Source organism: Zosterops lateralis (assembly GCF_965231275.1).
Source record: "Zosterops lateralis genome assembly, chromosome: Z".
NCBI classification, from domain to species: domain Eukaryota; kingdom Metazoa; phylum Chordata; class Aves; order Passeriformes; family Zosteropidae; genus Zosterops; species Zosterops lateralis.
Genome location: NC_139800.1, coordinates 57,943,747 through 57,964,633, shown reverse-complemented (window position 1 = coordinate 57,964,633; position 20,887 = coordinate 57,943,747). Strand labels below are relative to the sequence as shown.

The window sequence follows — 20,887 nt, the reverse complement described above, 5'->3', positions numbered from 1 at the left end:
AAACATTATTAACAAGACGTGTTTTTCTTCATGCTTAGCTGTGACAGCCTCTCTGAGCAGTGTTTGTGATGGTAAAGCAGATGCTTTTGGAGCCCAAGGGCATATGGGACTCCAAGGTCCTGGGATGACCTGGTGAGGTCTGGTATACAATTAAAGCTGTCAAGTGGTAACTGAAGCAGAAAGACATGCAGTGTGTTTGCTTCCTTCACTTTCTGCATGTGAGAAAGTGTACAGTTCCTTAGCAAACATTGTCAGGATTCAGACATTTGAGCTCTTAAGAGCTCAGTGGTGGAAAATCTCTGGTGGCTTAAAGTTATCCTTGTTTCAGGTGAAGGTTAAAAGGTGAAGGTTAAACACTGTTCTCAGCATACACTGCCGAGGTAGCTGCTCATCTAGAGTTGGCCTGAGGATGAAAAAGGCCCAGTTTAATAAGATAAATACCCAGAAGTAGAGAAGCTGAGTGATGTTTGTTTGTATTAGACATGCAGTGTTTCAAGCACCAGTAGGTGTTGAGATTGTGGCTATGTAAGCCTCAAAGGAAGCTGTGGGGTGAATATTGTGCTGAGAGCATTTTGGGAGTGGTTTTGGAGTTATCTTCACCATGAGAGTTGTGTGCCATGCAATGAAATTGGTGGTTGATGAAATAAATGGGATCAGCCAGCAATGCTGACAGGCAAGTCTGATGAAATGACATCCGTGCTGGAGACATTATCATGGTAGGCCTGAATTTGGGTCTTAAGGTGGTCAAAATCAGTCAGGTTGGGTGAAGGGTAGGGAAGAGAGAAACAAATGTGATGTCCCCCTAGTGCAACCCCTAGGAAAAGGGATTGAGGGCTGGTAATGTCCCCTGTTACCAAGTGTGCAAAATGCCTTACTGCAGGTAATGGGAATTTGGACTGAAAAGCAGGGCACACAACAGCAGTATTTTTTAAAAATCGTGTCTTGTGAATGTTGTTTCAAATGCAGGAGCCCCTGTGTAATCAAGCAGCACAGGATTATGCATGACATATATCAGTGAAAAGATAGCTGCCGTAAAGGGTTGCATAACTGAAGGAAATACAGTGAGCTAATAAATTTTCAGTCTCAGAAAAGGCAAGAGATGATGAGAACAATTTTTTTACCCATATGGTCTCTAACTAGTTAAAGGATTATGATACATGACATTGAGTACAGGATAAAAAGCAAGGCATCGTTAAGCCCACACATTTTATGACTTCAGTGAATTTCTGCAGAAGAGTTGAAGCTGTGCATTATTGTTTAACTACATGCCAGTTGTCTGTGTAATCTTTTGTATGCAGATGAGTGTCTTGTGTGTCTCACCATTGTTGTCTCATCTTTTTCGGAGCAGTGACAGATTGGTTGATTTGTCATAATCTTGTGGCACAGGACTTCTTCCTTTTGTTTCCAGTGGATGATATCCTTTCTGTTGAAGGATTCAAGTCAGTTGGCACTGATTTCGCACCCCTTCTGCTGCCAAAAATGTCATGCTGTCCTGTTTCCATGCTTGTATTGTTTCCTTCCTTGTGTCAGCAAAAACATTCATGTTCATCAGAATGAGGAACTCAATCATGAGATCAGTTAGCCTTTTTTATTTTCCCCCCAGCAGCCCTTTTTTGTGAATTAATTCTTCAATCTGATGTGTTGTGCAGCTAAACAGATGCTTTTGCTACCACAGGGAGCTCTCATGCTGGGTGAAAGGAGGGGACAGAGTAGGTATAACATGTCTGAGGGTTGGGAATTGGCAACCACTTCATTTGGAGGCAATGCTTAAAAGTTTGTGTTCATGAAAGTCTCTCAGTCTGACTTTGTGCTTAGGTATCCTGGTCTACATCCCATTTCACTGAAACCTTGCCCTGATTTGTTCCTTTTTTCCCTGTGTGTTTTGTCTTTCTCTGTTCAGAACACCTCTTACCTTTGTGGGAGACATCTCACAAATGCTCACATTCTTTTGAGCCAAGTTTTATTTCTGAAGTTTTGGTTAGATATGTTGAAATATTCAGGCTTACCCAAATTGTAGAAGAAAGCTTCTTTTAGTCTGATATTTCCCCTTCCAGTACTCCATGCTATAATTTTTCTTTTGGTGATTGCTATCCAATTAGGCATCAATAGTTATCTGTTGTTCACTATATATTGATTGATTGATTGATTTGTTTTATTTTTTTTCAAGTAATATCTGAATTGGAAAATATAATAGGTTGTTTTCACATGACCTCCTTTTGAAATAGTAATTTCTGAATAATGTTTTGGTTTCTTTAGCCTCTCTTTAAAAAGCATTCCATAACTTGGAGTGCTGCTGTAGATCAAGAAACAGTGGTAGTTGGTCAGATCACTTTTTCACTTCTCCCGCTCCCCTTCATTTGCTATTTTGAAGTTTTTCCAAATTACAGATGTGAATTATTCAGCCTTAAATCAATATAATCATCATCTGTGTATGCAAATTTTTAAGGAAATTTTGTAGTGTGTATGGATTCTGAGATATTTTTAGGAAGGGTTTTTGATCATCTCTGTGTCAGCTTTTGAATTATGGGGCTTTTTGGAGCATTCAGTACTTGATACAGCTTAGCTTTGTTTCTCAAACATTAACTTGTATACCTGAATAAACTGCCTTTCACTAAGGCTTGTGATCCGTAACGTGTATTTTGGGCCACTGTAGTGTGTGGCATTTACTGTGCCACTTGTCACAGTGAAGTGAGAGATTTACCCTGTAGTGCAGGGGAATTTGACCCAGCAATGCCTAAGTACAATGGATCTATGGAAAACAAAAGATGCCAGACACTGAGGGTTTTTTCATTAATCTTAGCTGTTTATAGAGCTGTGTCTAATGATTAATTTTTTAATTAGCTCTTATGAATATCTGTCTCTCAGGGTCAGCAGTGGCAGGTTTGGATTTCAGGAAGTATATGGGAAGGACTGATATTGCATCTGCAAGCCACATGTGTTTGCATTGGATGCTGTGTATTACAAAAACCCTTTGCTCCATAAACATCTCACTAAGTACCTGTGTAGCTCACATACATGTGCACGTCAAAGTGTTTTTGTGTTTCTACTAGCAAACATACAGAGTTTTTAAAAATATTCTTCCTTAGCAGTTGTTTAATTGTTTCTGTATAGGTTTTCAATGCAAGTGGAAACTCAGTGCATGTGAAGGAAGGATTAAGATTGTTCAACATACCTGAAATATTAACTAAGGGAGGAAAGCTGGTAGTCTTAAATCCTGATCTTCAGTTTCTCTTTCAAAATACATGGGAAAGCTAAAGTGATATTGTTTCTTAAGCTGGTTAGACTGAATACTGAGTTCTTGCTGTAGTTCTTTGCTTCTTTAAAATCCACAATACAGAAGGTGATTTAAAATAGCATTAGTTGTGACAGAGATACTTCGACAAAACAGGACAATCCACAGAAGCCAAGATGCTGTGATTTTTTTGCCCATATTACAGTCATATTTAATTATCTGCTGAACCAGAGTGCCAAAGACATAGACGTATGATTTTACTGTTCAGAATTTTTCACAACTTCTTCAAGAGATGCTCAAAGAGTAGATTGTTTAGGGATTTAATTTTTCCATTGACATAAATGAACAAAAATAGGTATTTTGATTGCCTTGTAAGTTAATACAACTTTTTTTTATAATTTTGGGTTCACTTTTACAATACAAACAGATAACTCCTATTTTTATGTCCCTTAAATTAAAGCAAATTATTAAGTGTTAGTTCTTAGGTATTTCAAATAACTTTCATCTAGTATTACAATGTTTAAGCTGACGCTAATATTCTTCCAGAAGATGACCTTGCTTTGAATTTTCCCTACAAGAGGTGCTGGAGTCGCAACAGCAAGGATAGAGCTGTGCCATTGAGGAGTTCCCCTTCATGTCCTGTACTGTCTCTGAAAGAAACTAAGCTAGAATTTAGCAAACGCTGTGTCTCTTATTTAATGTTTTGGCCAGTTGTACTCGTCCATATATTCAGGAAAGGAAACAGTGCTGTTGCTTATAGAGACTGTCTTCCTTTCTTTGCCTCCAACTGCATCTCACCACATCTTTGGACTCCTGCCAGAAAGGATGTGGGGTTTTTTCTTGCTCTGTTCTGCATTTGGACACAGATTATACAGTTTCCATTTTGTTGCAGCTGTATCATGATGAGCATGTTTTTGATATAGCAGAGTGTGTGATGTCATCAGCTGACATACTGTCTCATGCCATAGTCTACATAAAATGGTGCAAGGCATCAGCAGTTCCTGACAAAAGCTGGAATTGCTGTTCTGAGAATTCTAAATTCTTTCTGCATGCTGCAAGGCAAGACAAGGTTTTGTAGAGGATTGACTCCTCCAGATTTGGAAGCTGCTCTCCTCAGCACACTTAGATAGTTAAGGCACAGCATTTCTGTGTACAGGAGCTCCTTGCAATGTGGAGGGATGTGTAGCATTTTCCCACTGAAAGAACAGCTGTCAAGCTTTAGTGTTCACAGTTAGCAATCAAATGTAGCACATAAACAGAAGTGTGAGATCTTTATCCTTTGTAGGAAAGTCAGTGACTTTTGGGAGGTTGTCTTACAAGATAACTCAGTTTGGTTAAACATCAGGGCTGCTAGTGAGAGACCCAGCACAAAAGTTGAAAAAATAAAACTTGAAATAAGTATTCCTAAGCCTTACCTTTCTTTTTGACTATGAAAAGTAACAGCTTTTCGGTTTCTGAGCCTATGGATTCCTAGCACCACAACTGGATGCCTCCCCCCCTTCTCAGTCTGAGGTATGAGTTCCTACTGAGCATTTCTGCCTCATCTTCAAAAATACTCAAAAGTCCTGGGAATGCTGGGACAGCTTCCCTTCCCCAGTGCTTCCCCTTGTCAATTAGACAGTTTCAGCCCTGTTAACATGGGAGTTTCTCAGCCCCATGAGATATGCTTGTCAGTTTTAAACACAGGGGTAGCCAACACATGCCACCACATGTCTTCCTGTCAGGCCTCATCCAAGTTCCTTAGTATTTTCCTGTGTTCAGGGATAGCATTTCATGGGGCACCTTAGACAGGTTTTAATGTCTTTGGTGAAGGAGTCTTTCAAGGCTGCAGCCCTGAGCAGCCTGTTTCCTCTGCAGCAGAAGAAGAGTGTGAGCATGAATGAGCACCCCCCTGAAGGAGATGTGAGGGCTGTTTATTGATAACTACAGATAATTCCAGATGCATTCCATATATGTATTCACTGTCCTCTGTCTTTCTGCCTCAAGTGCCATCAACTGATTTTGATATTTAAAGATTGTAAAGAAACCAAGAGTACAGCAGCATGATCCAGCTACTTGTGTCCACTTGGAGGAGATGTGAGCATGTCTGCCCCAGCAGCTTCAGTCATGCTTAGTCATAATGTGAGTAGACAGTATCTCTTAAAGATATTGGTTATTGATAACATACACATTTAAGAATACAGCAGAGTGGCATCTGAAAGCCCTTTGTTTTGTGCATGAAGTGTGCATGTATTGTTACGATTTGGGACAGCTCAATTAATGATATATGAACTCCGGTTCTTCAGAGGGCTTATAGCAAAGATTTATTGAGAAACAGGCTCTTTTATCCAATGTCTCAGTGCAATCAGTATGATTGGTCATTTAGAGCAACACCTTCTTGTAAACATCTTTACCAGTAAACAAGTTGGAAAAACACCAGGTGTCAGAGGAGGATATCTACAAAGATTGTTTTGGGTTCCTCCTTATGATTTCCCAGGCCAGACTGAGAGAACATTAAGTTCCCACAGGCTTCAAGCCACTGCCTGGAGCCTAAAATCCGTGTTCTGACCACTGTCAGTTCCCACATGCATGTCTTAGGACTTTTTCTGAACAGCCAACCAAGTAGGCAGTTGTTTAATACTGCTGTCTTATTTTATAGTAAATCAAGGTTTATGCAGACCAGAATGATAGCACAGGCTTGTGATAGGGTGCTGAGTATATTCAGGCTTTTGGCTTAAAACTAAATTACTTAATTTTGGTAATGAAACAGGTCCCCAAAAACTTTGTAATCATCAAAATATAAATAAAAATAGAAATACATATTTAATTTTAAGAGAGCAGATGGTATCACAAATACAAGTAAACAAGAGTCTTATGGGTACCTTTGCAGATGTTAACTGTTAATGGTTTTTGTCACTACCTGGACTTTATCTTTCATAATGTTGCTAACCCTTCTTCCTTTCCGGGAGGTGTATCAGACGCTTCGATCAATAGCATCTCTCTGGTTCAGTGCAGAAACAGATACTATTTATATGTTGGGGTTGGTAGTTCTGCTGAGATGCAGAAGATATTGTTTCATTTGTCTTGTTTAGTCAAAATAACATTTTCTCTAGTTTGAGTTTTAGTATAAACTACCTGTGAATAATTAACTTACCTGTACAGCCAATTTTAGTGCAGACATTTGTAGTTACAGTGTTTTTACTCTATGAAACCAGTAGTAGGTCAAATGAAAAATCTGTAGCTTTACACATGAGGGATTTGCCATTAAAAATTTGGGGAGGAAAAAACTGCTGTCTTACCAAGGGATTTCAAGACACAGCCCTGGATCAGATATCAGCACCTTCAAAAAGAGCTGACCAGTTTACATGGGATTCACAACCACCATAGGCTGGGTAAGGACTTCCTGGTCATCAATAGAAGTTGACATGCATGAAGTCCTAGTTCTTGTCTGAAGAGGGATGTCCTTTACGTGGAAATGTAGTACCTGTGTCCCCTAAAAGATTCGTATCCTGGACCCCTGAAACAAGACCTTTCTGTAAATGGAGATGATTAATATATGAATTTGGAGTAAATATAATCTGTGAGATTTGTGTATTTCTTTATATAATAATGTTAGAAATAGCTTCAAGGTGACAAAAAAAAAATTACTTCAAATCTCAGCCAACGTCTAACCTTGTTCAGTTTTGATTTCATTTACAAACCAATTGGTAGAAGACATAAGGAGATTTCAGTTGGAGATCAGATAAGATGAGCATGAATCTCTGTGGTCCTCAAATACTTTACTTTTTTTTCAGATCTTTGTTGCATGAACATGATTAACAGTGGTTTCTGGTTGTTGTTGTGCACATTGGCCCTGTGTGCATCTAGTTCTGCGAAGAACTTTATGGCTGCATTTAAGAGAAAGGGTTGGCATTCATGTGCAGTGCTCTTCAAAGGATAAATATTCATAGATGCTGCATTTCAAAGGATCTGGAAGAAATATGTAGGCAGTACATTCCCCAAGGTGCTCCATATGTGCAGGGTCAGTGAAGGCTCTGCAAAATCTGTGTTACCCAGAGTCATGCAGGGGATGCTGACATTCATTACGCCTTATGACTTTAAAATGCAACATTTCATGATGAGTGTATTTGCATGCTTCTTAAATAGAGAAATAAAAAAATGTATCAAATTCACAAATCTAAGACAAAGCAATAATGTTTGTCATCAGTCATCACAAAACACCAGTTTTGAGTAGTAATTTTTTAAAAAAAATTACATTATTTTTCTTGACTTTTTATATTTAGACAGTTTTCTTTATTTGTCTTAAGTACTTGCATATTTTTGTGAAGTTAATTTTTTCCAGTATTTGCCCATTCATTCACTATTAAATGTTTGTATTTCACTTATTTCTGATAAGTATTGGAATAAAAATCAAAAACCCACTATGACAAATCAGAATTTTTGTTTCTTGCTTGCAGTCATTAGGATCAAAACTGCTCTTGTTTTTATTTTGTCATGCCTGTGATTCTTGTAGAGAAGTTTTCACTTCTTAACCCCTCATCCATGTTGTTTGATAGACTGGTGTACTAACTTCTAGATTTCCAGGTATCTACATATGGAGTCTGTTTTGTTTAAATTCCATAGAAATTTTGAAAAGAAATTAAATTATTTGTGCAGCCATTATTGAAGAGCTGTCAAAAATTGGTCACAAGCTTGAAGGTCAGTCTGCATTTACAGTATAAACTGTGGAGTAAAAACCACAGAGGATTATGACAGCAAACTCTCAGGAAATGAGGAAACATGATAGCCTTAGTATTATGTTGCCCAAACATGCTCATTGTTTACTGTCAGGTAAGCTCCTACTGGCTTTTTCCTGATGTTAAAAATAAGCTATGTTATGTAGATGTTGAAATTATCTGTTTTGGGAAGGCATTGCATTAGCTTTGAGTCAAATATATTTGTAGCCTGACTTCATAATGCCACATTTCAGCTCTGCTTTTCTATTCATCAACTGGACTTGCTACTGTTTTCTACACAGAGCCAACTGCACTGAGATCAAGTAAGAGTGTTTGGTTATAAAAATCCACTTTGAATGAAACAGCTGTATAGCCAAGTGCACATATGAGCTTGGTGCTAAATAGATGCTATTTTAGTGCTTTCAGTTAATGTGTTCCTTATTACTATTTTCTTAGCTTCAGTTAAGGCAAGCATATTATGTCTGGTAATTGGTAATGGAGATTTGTTAATGGAGATTTGCTTTTTCAATTTCACTTACAGAGATGAAGAATTTGGTAAGTCTACATTGGCTTAAAATACAAACCAAGATCTTGGGGAAAAATTTACTTGCTTAGAGAGCATGTTTTGATTAAAAGGAGTGTTTTAAGTGGTGGCAGTTCCTGCTTCATCTTTTCATAGGGAATGTAAATACATTTGTCATACATTTAGGATTAAATGCTCTAAGCCAGCCAGGAAGTAGAAAACATAGATTTGGTAATTTTTATTTTCATACACATCTAAAAGCATGGTAGACAATAGTAATTAACTATTACCTAATTTTAGATATACCATACTTTTGCCACCATTTGAATTGCTCTTTATTTTTAAAATAAAAACATCTTTTGAATATTTGAATTCTCACAAAATTAATGAGACACTGTCTTTTGGTGGAGGCAAGACAAAGAAAAGCCTCAATACTTGGGGATGTTTTTTCAGACCTAGTTGAGGTTGCATGTGCAGTCTTTATATATGGCATTGCTGGTTTGTAGTGGGCATTTTAATTCAACACTCCCCCTCAATAATTCACCACCTCTGCATGCAAAACAATCCTGCATCTCTGGTAAGAGGAAATGCCGGCACTGACTTTGCAGCTGGGAAGTTGAGTTACAGGTAACTCAACACATCCCCTCCAAGGGGAGAGAAAAAAAAAGGTTACATTATCCCATTTCTGGAAAGGCAGTGGCAGGAAGGGAAAAACATAGAGGGCAGAGCAGGTCTGAACTACGTCATTGCAGGCAAAAGCTGGGAGCAATGGGTGAGCTTTATGGGTAGCACAATTGTATCCATACTTTGAAGTGATACTTTAAATTTCAGTATGGTTTCAAATTCATGGAGCCAAGCTGTTAACACTGCATCATCTGCTACATTGCCATCATAATGTAGCTATCGTCTAGATGCACCTAATTTGTTTTCAAACCTATCTGGGATTTGGGCTAGGAAAAAATGATAGGTATTTTGCGCTGCTACCTGGTGTTTTGCTGACTGATTTCAGGTGATGCCCACTGCTTCAGAAGCATTCAGTTCTCCAGATTTGCCATACCATCACGTATGAAACACAATTGCAGCCTTTTTGTGTGTTTCAGTATAAAATGATATTGCAGGGCTGTATGAGAAGCCTCTAGCTTGACATTTTAACCAGTGCTTTCCTGCTCTGTTCCCTAGACGAGCAGAGCTCATTCGAGAAGACCTGCTCTTTTTTAATCAGGATGCTGTTGCCATCTCGTGGCATTGGCCAAAACCACTAGCAAATGCTCTGTGACCTGTCTGAGTCACTGATGTCCCAGTGAGATGGATGTGGGATGCACAGAGGGGATCTCTTCTATGAGACTTGATGTCAGTGCAACTCTCATAAGTTTATAATGTGGGATTTCTGATCCAAGTGCCACATTCCTTGTGTGCAGAGTCAGTGGCAGTCTTTATTCTTTCTTGTTTCATTTATTTCTAGTGGACAAAGATAATAGCTATTGTCCATACTGAGTCTCAGATTTTAGAAACACACTTTAAAGTCCTGAGCTTTTAGGAAGAATTGCAGAAGCACAGCCCTGACAGACCATCCGCCTGAACAAGTAAATCATCTTAAGTATGTGCCACAATTCAGCTTTCTGTAAACACGATATTGAGCAACAAGACTAAGAAGTCTTGTTCAGATCTTGTTATCCACTTTTTTTTTTTTTCTTGGAGACTGAATACTTGAAATAGCTCCTGAAAGTCTTGCAATAACCCTGTGAAGTGGTATTCAATTTGGCTGAGCCCCAGAGTGCAAATTGTGTTGTTATTGTTGCTAAAGCATTCTAAGGGCTGAAGTAAGAGTTTCCTGTAAAGTGGATAAAATTGTTGAGAAGTTAGACATACTTCTATGAAATAAACTCATTCAGAGTCCAGGAAAATTCTGATGCATTTTATTGCTTTGTTTTTTTTTTTTTGTTTGTTTTTTTTTTTTTTTGTTTTTTTTTTTTTTTTTTTTTTTTTTTTTTTTTTTTAATTGAAACTGAGAGCAATCTATAGAAGTCCAATATTGAATTTTTAATGCAATGTGGAAATGCTAACCGAAGTTTATTTGTGAAATTCACGTGAACATTATTCTCTAGTGTAAGCTTGCTTAATAGAGGGAAAAATGAGCAAGTGGATTTTCAGTGGTTATAACTAGATTAGAGATCATTCAAGATGTTCTTTTTGAGACAAATACTTTTAGCTGCAATTAATTTATAACATATTAAAAAAAAAAAAAAAAAAAAAAAAAAAAAGAGAGCTAGTTGTGGTTTAAATTCTCCCAGCCAAAAAAACAAACAAACCCACCAATTAAAGGTCAGTGACATATGTCCTGTAAATTGACACCACATGCCTATGCTGGCATGGTAAATGGAGAGGAAAAAGAGGAAGATGGTGCTGCTAGTAGAGAGACATTCTCACTTGGACCAGCCTGAAGTGCTGTTTTCTCAAGAGTGATTTAGTTATAAAAATGCTACCATAAACCAGAAAAAGCAAGTGCTGAAAATCTTCCCTGTAAGACTTCCATAAATGATAAGTTCCTGAGTTTCTTTGGGTATTGAATTTCCAGCACTTGTTCAACATAGTCTTGGCTAATATTTTTTGGGGGAGACGGGGAGAGGATGGGAAAATAAGCCAACTCATGCAGGTATTCCTCCTGATTCTTTGTGGCTTCAGTCTAAGCTTTATGCAAATAATAAACTGATTTAAAGTCAATTTGGAGCAAGCAGAAGTCAATATGGTTATTTGAAGGAATACCATGTAATTAGATACATCTGGCTTGTGAATGTAAACTATAGCTAAACTCAATTTTAAAGAGCAAACCCTGCTTAGGCTTAATATTCATTTGAATCTCTTTTTGATCTCTTAATTAAATTTGTACTAAAAGGAGATTATTCACATAGGTATTTCTTAGGGTTTTTTTTATTTGAAATTTCATCTAGGTAAGATCTCCATTTGATATGCAAGACTTGTTTTGACTGTTTATATGATTAATATCTGACGTCTTGGAGAAAAAGAGCATAGTTTGATTGTTACACATTAGCAAAACACTTTGACTGTGTGCTCGGGACTGGAACACAGCCCTCACAAACTGAGACATGTTTTCCCACATGTACACCACTTTTATATTGACAAAAACTTTCCTTTTTTAAAGATAATATTCAGTTTCCTGTTCTGTCATCATGTGCCATGCCTTAAAAAAAAGAAAAAAAAAAGCCATTATTTGCCATACACTTCCGTAGCACTGTTTAAAATGTACTTGTAAAATATATTTAACACTAGTTCAGGCACCTTGTTTTTGAGCTCTTTTTGAGTTTTGGCTATCGGATACTAGATGCTCAGTTTTTAATTAAAATATCCCTTTTCAATTAAAATTGTTCTAGCACTCTGTTTTGATGCACAAGCATCCAGCAATACTTCTTATGTCTTGCTGAGAAGAGATCTTGTGCAGTATCTCTTCTCATAGTCTGTGGTGGTGCTGTCAGGTTCTGTGTAGCACATTGACTCCCTCTACTTGCCTGGGTAAACTGTGACATCATGGTGTGATTTCTGTTTTCAGTGCAAGCATTTTTTTAAATTTATGCTTTTGGGGCTCTCCCAGATTTCTTAGGCCTTGTTTCTATTTTTGCAGAAGCTGCAGCTTCATATAGTAACACAATTATCTCATAAGAATTATATCATAAACTACTGCTGGGAAACTTATTTTCCTGTGTGACCAAACTACAGGACTAGCTCTGATCTGCTGTACTCTTCACCAGACCAGAGAATTTGCATTTTCCTACCTCTCTTCATGCAGGTCACAGTCTCATTCTCTCCAATGCTGCTCTTTGCTTGGCATAGCACTGTTGGCAGGAGCAATTTGTGTATGATCTGTATATGGCCACAGGAAAAAAAAGTTAAAATAGTGAATGAAATGTTTTCTGTTTCAAGAAATAGTGCTGTAAGCTAGTGTCAGTACATGTTGCATGACTTGGTGCAAGGCCCTCAAAAACAGTCTCTTTTACTTAGGCCACAACCTGTCTAAATTCCCAAACCATCAGCAACTGTCACTGATTACCTCCTCTTTCTGGATAGCTGTGCTGATTTTGGCTGGGGTAGAGTTAATTTTCTTCACAGTACCGAGTAGGGTGCAGTGTTTTGGATTTCCGCTGGAAACAGTGTTAATACAGGGGTGTTTTCCTTACTACTTGCACAGAGCCAAGGCCTTTTCAGCTCCTCACCCCACCCCACCAGCAACTGGTCTGGGGGTGCACAAGAAGTTAGGAGGGGACACAGCCAGGACAATTGACCCAAACTGACCACAGGGATACTCCAGACCATATGGTGTCATTCTCAGCTTATAAAGCTGAAGGAAGAAGAAGGAAAAGAGGGACATTCAGAACAATAACATTTGTCTTCCCAAGTCACTGTTACCTGTGATGGAGCCCAGCTGAACACCTTCCTGCCCATGGGAAGTGATGAATGAATCCCTAGTTCTTTGCTTGTGTGTGCAGCTTTTGCCTTGCCTGTTAAACTGACTGTATCTCAACCCACAAGTTTCCTCACTTTTAGCCTTCCAGTCAATCCTCTCCCCTGCCTCTGGGTAGGAATGAGTGAGTGGCTCTTGGGGATCTGTTGCTAGTTGGGATTAGGCCATGACAATAACAGCCAAACCACTGAATATTATTTGATATGTTTGCTCTTGAGAAATTATGTTATGCTTGCTTATGCACTGAAAACTTGTCTTCGCTAACTGCTAGCTTCTGGATAATTTAGCTACTCTCAGTGCACGGTATCTGTGTGACTAGAATAAGACCTCTTATTTTTAGTGGGTTTTGGCAACATGATAGGTACAAACAAGAAATCAGAATTACATCCAAGTTCACATCTCGGAAGTCATGGTATTGCTTTGTGTGTGAATTTTCAGAGTGATTTGGAAAGGTAAAAGGTATGCCAGTAAAACCCTTTCTGGGCTGAGAGCAGTCTTGTACCCTGGCAATGTGCTGTAACAAATAATGATCATTGTGAGGCTGAAAGGTAGGGATCAGTCCAAGCCACCATTCCAGGCCTGTGCTGAGACTGCTGTGACTGATAATCCAACAATTAATGGAAGATGCAGCTAAAATTTATGAAGAAAGCTTCATTTTAATGCCAAGTAAAGGAGTTTGCTCACCTCTTAACCACAGGAGCTTTTGAGAAGAGTCCACAATAGCTCAAAAACAACTGTTGTCACTATTTGGAAACTTAAAATACCAACATGTTTGTGACAATGACAGCACTTTGGAAGATACACACTGCATGATGTCTTGGCAGTTTGCAGGGTGGTTGCTATCATGTTGTCTTCTTCTGCTGTCAGCTTTGAATATTTAAAAATGTTGTCATGGGATTGCAGAGATGAGACTTTCAAATGTTGTAGCAAAGCTGTGTTCAATATAAAGCAGGTTCAGCTTTATAGAGCCTTTTGGCCATGTATCTTCCTGCTCTCTCTCCATCCATTTTCTGTCAGGGAGAAGAGCTGGGGTGAGGACTGTCTATTAGGGAAGTTTTAAGTGCATCCAGATGGAATCCAGGATCTGTCCCCCACATGCTGCTTTTTCCTATCCCTCACTTGGTGGCTTATTGTGAATTCTTTTGTTATCTATCCCATACTGCTGTTCATTCGGCTGGTTCGTTGTCAAAAGGAGGTCTTCAGACACCCTTTTATGCAGCTTACTCTGTGGTGAAGCCCTAGATTTTGCTCACTATGAAGGGCCACACCAGCAGTGAAGTGTGAGTTCATTCAGCACCAGATTTGTCATATTTTGTGTTTACCATTTGGAAATGAAAGTATGGACAGACCTCAGTACACCAGTAGCAGGTGGAGAACAGACAGGAAGGTCTAGAAAAAGGAAAGGAGGGTAGTATGGGGAGGGGAGAAGAAAAGAATGAAGTGCTGGATGCTAAGCATGGTGCAAATGCTGTTGAGTGATCCTCTAATAAAATTATCAGGTGACAATAACATGTTTTTATAATTTGTTAACTTATAATTATTAACTTCTATAATTTATTAACCACATGGGAGAAATACACGCTAGAGCATCAATAATGGGTTTGCCCAACAGGTGGGGGTATTGTGAGTGTTTCAGCAAGTGCTGTAGTCGCCTGCTTTGGCCTGAGTCTGTTGGGCAAAGGGGAAATAAACGACTTAAGGAATAACAAGCAGCAACAATCAGACCAAGCCCAGGAGTACACATATTTTTCAGATCTGGATTATAGTTCAACCTGCTAATCTTTTATTTATTTTGTGTCTCTGTCTTTTGTGGACTGAATTTTCCTAAGATAAAAAACTACCTGATAGTTTATGGGCATGTAGAAAAATTGGTTTAAAATCCTGCACTATGGTGAGGATATATAACCGAGGATATATAACTCTCACATATAACTGAGATGTTAGAGTTGTGCTGTTCCATGGAAACACTGAATACTGCTGAAAACAGTATTTTTGACATTGATCAAAATCACTGAGCACTGTCTATGTTATCTTGATATTTGTCTTGTTTATGGTAGAAGATAAAACAGCAGTAAAGTTTGGCTACTGCAACAGATAGGCTGTTGTACCTGGTATCTTACTTAGAGAACTGTATAGATAGTGCTGTTAAAATCACGCAGCTAATCAAGATTTTATTTTTTTTTTTTAACTCCAAAATAATTGAATTGCTTAAGAGTTGGAATTTGGTTTTGCTGTGCTCACACCTCACGGACAGTGCATATTGCACTTTCTTTTGCAATAGTAGAAGTAATACAGCTACAGATTGTGTTGCTTTACCTCTGGTTAGGAAATAACTTTAAAATAACTTCTTGGTTTGCCCAGTTTCTTGGTCTGCTTGCAACTGTTTAAGTGCATAACTGAAAGCAGAACAACTTAGATAAAGTGGGCATAATACAATTCTTTGTTTCGGCAAGCAAGCTGAAACTTCACTTTTTTTTCTGTGACTGTACCACTCTCTCCTCACTCTCCCCATGCCTCATCCTGCACACGCAATGCCTGCAGGCAGCCTTGTGCCCACATGTGGCAGCAACAGAAGGCACAGACTGCAGGTCAGAGCTGCACCCCTAGGCACCTGAGAGCTTGGCAGGTGGATTTCTGCATCCCTGGTGATGGACAGTGCTGGAAGAGGCAGCAGATCCTGCTTTTGTGCTGCAAGATCTCAGTGCTCTGAGAGCTCACTCACCAGTCTGAACTAATAGAGGCGCGGTGGAAAACAAAAATATTTCCTGTTTTGTAAATCTGTGCATCTTGAAACTCAGTGCAATTATGATCTGCCTGCCTGAGGAAAAAGTTGCAGTGATGCTGGAAGGAATGCAGGAAAGGAGCAGAGGAGCAAGTCAATGGCACACCTCAGTGCTGTCTTTGCCTGCTTACTTAATCAGTAACTTCTATAAAAAGGTCTTTCAGGTAAAATCTACGAGCTATTAAGGCATGGCTTGCAGAAGCAGTAGCGATAGTTATCTAATAGTTATCTAATTATCTAATGATATAGATAGAGATCTAGATCTATAGTTATCTAATGATATCTCAGCCTGGCTTTCAGACTTGGATTTAACAATTTTCCTCTTATTTCTATAAAAAACCCATTGTTGGGCTTGGAAGATCTTAGACTTAAATATAACAATCTTACATCTTGTTCCCTCTCAGAACATTAGTTTGAGGAAAAATCAAAACTCTTGAGAATTGCTGAAATACATTATAGTGTGGCACATAATTTCCCAGTGCATTTTGAAAATTATATACATAAAAAAATAATGTATGTGAGTAATTCAGTATACTATCCAATGTTCTTCTTATTTTATGTGAAAACTTGTATCATGGATCTATAATCCACATGCATTAAAGAGTTTCAGAAGCTGAAAATCTGTTAACCCAAACTTCTAGTATCAGAAATAGATACAACAGCTTATTGCAGCTAAAAGGAGAAATGGCAAAAGGTTTCCATATATTTTTCCTCTAGGAATTCTGGCCTGCCCTCTGTGGCATTATCTGTCCAAATGTGTGTGGGTTTTAACCCCATCATTTTAGGAAGTTACTTTTGTTTTCTGTAAGAGAATCTGCCTTACAAAATTTTGTTGTGCCTACTGATTCTATTTTTATAAATTTTTGTCATTCTTTGTTTTGCCCTTCCTATTCCATATCACATGCAGAGTTTACATGTACACCTTTTCCTTTCCCTCACAGTTGGGAGTGTGGTGGGAAATCCACATCTCCTCAGCTGCTGTCAGGGTCTGTCATGTGGCTTCAAATAATTCAGTAAGTTACAGTCAGCAAAAGACACACAACTGACTTAAGGAAAAGCACTGGTGACTATCATCTGTGTCGAGGAATTGTAGTTAGGGATAGATCTTCTTTTTTTATTCTTTAAAGGTTTGCAATCCATTGAATGTGACATTCTGGGAGAGCAGAAGCCATTCATCAGGCAACTTTAATTTTCTTAACAAAATATGGGGAAGTTTAGGGGTTTTTTTTAAATGCTATGAATGTGCAATATCTGAAGTGTGTCATTACCACGTCCTTCTCTAGAACTGTTTTTGGGCTGTACATGGCTTTTCTTGCAGTAGAAGATTTAGGATTTAGTCTTGCTTCCATGGCAGCTGCCTCCTTTTGAAATCTGCTTGCTGATACTTTTCTGGTAGTGGTGCTGCTTCCTCTTTTTTTATGAAACAAAACATTACAGTCTTTTTTGATATTTCAGAGTCTTCTTAGCAGCAATTTTAGCACTTTTTTTCTTTTTTCCTACTAAGATGTTTATTATGTCTGTTATATACTTACAAAATACATAATAGGATTTGCATCTTCTGTATCTAATGAACAAATCCTTGTGTACAGAGAACTGTCTCAGCATGGATTGTGACACAAGACATAACCAGGGTTTTGAGCTGGACAGGGGATGTGCTGACCCATCCCTTCACAACTCCCCAAGTACCACTGCAGTAAGCCAGGGCCTAGCTCTAGTCTGCTCTTGCTGTGGTAACCCTCCCTTAGGATTTAGCAGAAGTCAGGACAATTTACAGATCATGAGTTAAAAGCCAAGCCAAACCAAAACTAGCTAAATTTTTTGCAAAGTAAAACCAGAAGTTTTTTTATTTCGGCAGAGAAGGATGGAAAGAACCATACTTTCCTTCTCTTACCCAGCTTTGAAGCTTTTAGGCTTTTAGCCACTGAAGTATGTCAGTCCTTTTTTGTTGTTGTTGTTGTTGGACACAGACAATTTCATTTTCCTGTGGTAGTTCTGGCCTTCCCTCCACAACAGTGTCTATCCAAATGTGTGATGAGTTTTAGCCCTTCATTGTAGGGAAGGTACCTTTCTGTAAGAGAATCTGTCCTATGCAATTTAGCTGCATCTACTAATTATGTTTTAGGAATTTTTGTCTTGTTTGTTTGTTTGTTTGTTTTGTTGGTACTGATCCAAATCACATGCACAGTTTACAATTAAAGAGGACTTTTTGGGGTTTCCAGGCTTTTTACTCACCATGGGATCCAGATCAATCTGGATGCTTTAATAAATGTTACTTCCCTGTAGATGTAGTGTCATCTATTACCTGGACTCCAGTGTTTTTCACAGATTATTCTTAATTTTAACCTCCCTCATTCCATTACTTTTACTATCTTTCTAAGTAAAATAATTAAAGTTGATTGGGTGCAGACTCAGAAAAAGGTGATAATGTCCCATTATTGTATGCCAATACAAGTCACTGCTTTACCTGAGAGCAGAAAATTACATACATAACCAGTCTTTAGCCAGTTTGGGGTCTTTTCAGCCAGTGCATGTATTTTTAAAAAGCCTAACAGGAAAGAAAAAACAGTGTCTCGAGTCTGAATTGAAAGCCTGGATGCAGGAGTAACAGGACTGCATGAGGAGATGTGATTTTGATTCTGTAGGGAAGAAAGAAAATAAAATCACTGTGTTTTTGTTATCTATCCTGTGAGATATAAAGTTTCTGAGAGATTTGAGAAATTCTAATTTGCAGAACTTGCTGACATTTAATCACAAGTCTTATTATCTCTCTGTGTCTGTCATCTAAAATAACAAAAGGCGTCCATCTAATATGTAAATCTGATCATGCAGGGCTCTTGATGCTGGCTTATATTCCTATCTCTCTACAATACTTCCTTTGATTAAAGGACCCCAGAGGCTATTGCAGTCCTTCTGGACTAACCTTAGGTTTCTTCCTGTTCCTTGTCTATTCTGGGTGAAGTTTTTTGAGTGGTTTTAATCTCCTAGTTACCCTAAACTAGTACTTTAATATTTTTTTTTTTTTTTTTTTTTTTTTACCTTGAATATGTGGCTTCTTTAGCTACTCCAGTGTTGTAATTATTATGAAAATAATAATTTTCATTCTCTGTGCTTTAAAGGATGCAGCGTTCTACACCACAGGAGATGATAAGGCCTGTAGAGGACAGCAAGCTTTTTAAGGACTATCTTTAAGGAACCCATGGAATTAGGTGTCTTGCCAAATAAGAAATTGGCAGTGTCACCAAAAGCCTTTAAATAAAATGAAATCTGTCTTTCCTAGGTGTAGGAGGAGTACATGGCAAAGGACAGTCCTTATCATAAAATAACAGCAAATAGGATAAAAGTAGTTTTGTACATTCTGAAGTATTATCTACCCCAGTCCACAGAGCAACTTTGCTGTAGGTAAAGAATTCATACTGTATGTGTCATTTACAATACCATCCTACCTACATCTGGTCTTCCCAGCTTTGTGAGTGTTTAAGCATTAACGAGTACAAGGGAATGTTAAAATCTGAACAGTTTATTTTTTTTTCCCCTCTGTGCCCCAGTGCAGAGCAGCTGACAGCTTTGGCTCTTTCTGACTCCACCGGGAAATAAACTTACTTCTCCCTGACTCCTGTAAGACATTTGCTTACTGTTAATAGCTGTTAATGGTGTTACCTCGGGGAGACCCTGACAGCCCTTCAGGCCCACACATTTAACCCTGTGAGACAGAGAGGTAGGAGGGAATTTGATGGCATGTTGGAGCTGGCAGGGCCATCAGGCCTCCGCTTGAGAGACCACACCTCTCTTTTTGTCAGAGCAGTCATGTTTCCAGCGAGGTTTTGTCCTGTTCACTGTGCTAAAAATCCAATAAAAGAGTGAGTAGGAGAAGACAGTTCCCTGGGACAATGATTCTGCTGGAGGCTGTGCTAATTGAGAATAGGTTTCCAAGTAATTCCCCCTGATTTTGCACTGAAGGCATGTGTGACACGCTGCAAACCGTGAGGTGGCTGCAGAAGACCCCTGATCTCTTGCTGTAAAACTGTTTCGTGCAGTAGTTAAAAATACCAATCTTTTCTGGGATGTGTGTGGGGCAACTATAGCACGAAGAAACCAGATCGTTTTTCCTAGGATGTAAGGTGAATTGCTAGTCTCTGGGTAGATGGCACCACGCACTTAGCATGAGTGAAAGAAAATTAATTAGCTTAAACTACCTGAAAGAAGGCTGCTACTTCTCATCTTTAAGCACGTATTAAGTCATCCAGTATTAGTCAGTGTAATTACGCAGGCTACAGAAGTAATTCCAGATAGCAAGCAGTGTTGAAATGTACAATTTAGGTTTAAAAATAAAACTATTTAAAATAGATTTTCCTGCAAGTTAAGGGAGCCCCAGTGTGTTTGTCAGTCACCACAATCAGACTCTGCACTCAGGGCTTTTTTGGCCTCTCCTGCTTGCTTTCTCATACCACGTTGGCAAGCTGCAACAAGTGAAAACTCCACCCTTCCTACAGACTGGGGAGAATAAGATTTATAAACGGCAACAGCTGGGGAGTAAAAATCAGGGTTCCTCTAAAGGTGCTGTTTTTTCAGACAGTCGCTGTGCGCAGCTGAGAAAGGGGCGGGATCCTCTTCAAGTAGGTTAGTTGTGATTTGCTGAATTCGTAGACTTTTCCCCTCAAAACCCCAACCCTCGCTCTCTCTCTCTTTTTTTTTTTTTTTTTTTTCTCTGTGAGAGAGAGAGAGAGAGAGGGAGCAAGAGCAAGAGAGCTAGAGCAGGGCAGAGGGGGAGCGAGGTTGGCTTGCAGCCGCATCTCAGCGCGCCCGTCGGTGTTACCTGGTCCCCAGAGCCCTCCTGACACCATGAGCGCGGAGGCCGATGAGCCCAAGGAAGGTACAGTTTGTAAACTCTCTGTTTTCGCAGGAGGGGAAATACGCGCGCTGCTTCTCTCGAGCATGGAGGAGAGTTTCTGCTCTCTTCAGCTTTCTGGTATTCAGAGGGGAGGGGAGGGGAAAAGGCCTTTGCAAAACTGTTGGAAGTCCTGCCGATTTTGCAGGATGTGAAGTGACCGAAGTGTTGGCACCCAGGGATATCTGTCTGTCTGTCTGTCTGTCTGTCTGTCTGTCTGTGTTGGCGATGGTAACTTACTCACACGTGGAGTACAGATAAGTGGAAGAAACAGTGTTTCAAAACACTGGTAGTCAG

The 20,887-nt window shown here is 38.9% G+C and overlaps 1 protein-coding gene across 10 annotated transcripts in view; it reads left to right on the top strand.

The window, feature by feature from the left end:
• Positions 1-20,887, top strand: part of TNFAIP8 (TNF alpha induced protein 8) — a 58,008-nt gene that overhangs the window by 17,079 nt on the left and 20,042 nt on the right. Inside the window, exon 1 of one of the 10 annotated variants that reach the window (XM_083884426.1) lies at positions 5,334-5,353. The exons of 5 other annotated variants lie outside the window; for them this stretch is intronic. Coding sequence is in view for 2 of the 5 variants with exons in the window: in XM_083884424.1 (XP_083740550.1) it covers positions 20,545-20,575 (31 nt within the window). In the remaining 3 variants the exon portion in view is untranslated. Of the gene's footprint in view, positions 1-5,333; positions 5,354-8,154; positions 8,250-20,274; positions 20,323-20,378; positions 20,576-20,741; positions 20,806-20,887 lie in introns of those variants that run through there. 4 more of the 10 variants (XM_083884428.1, XM_083884425.1, XM_083884424.1 and 1 more) reach the window with 4 other exon arrangements.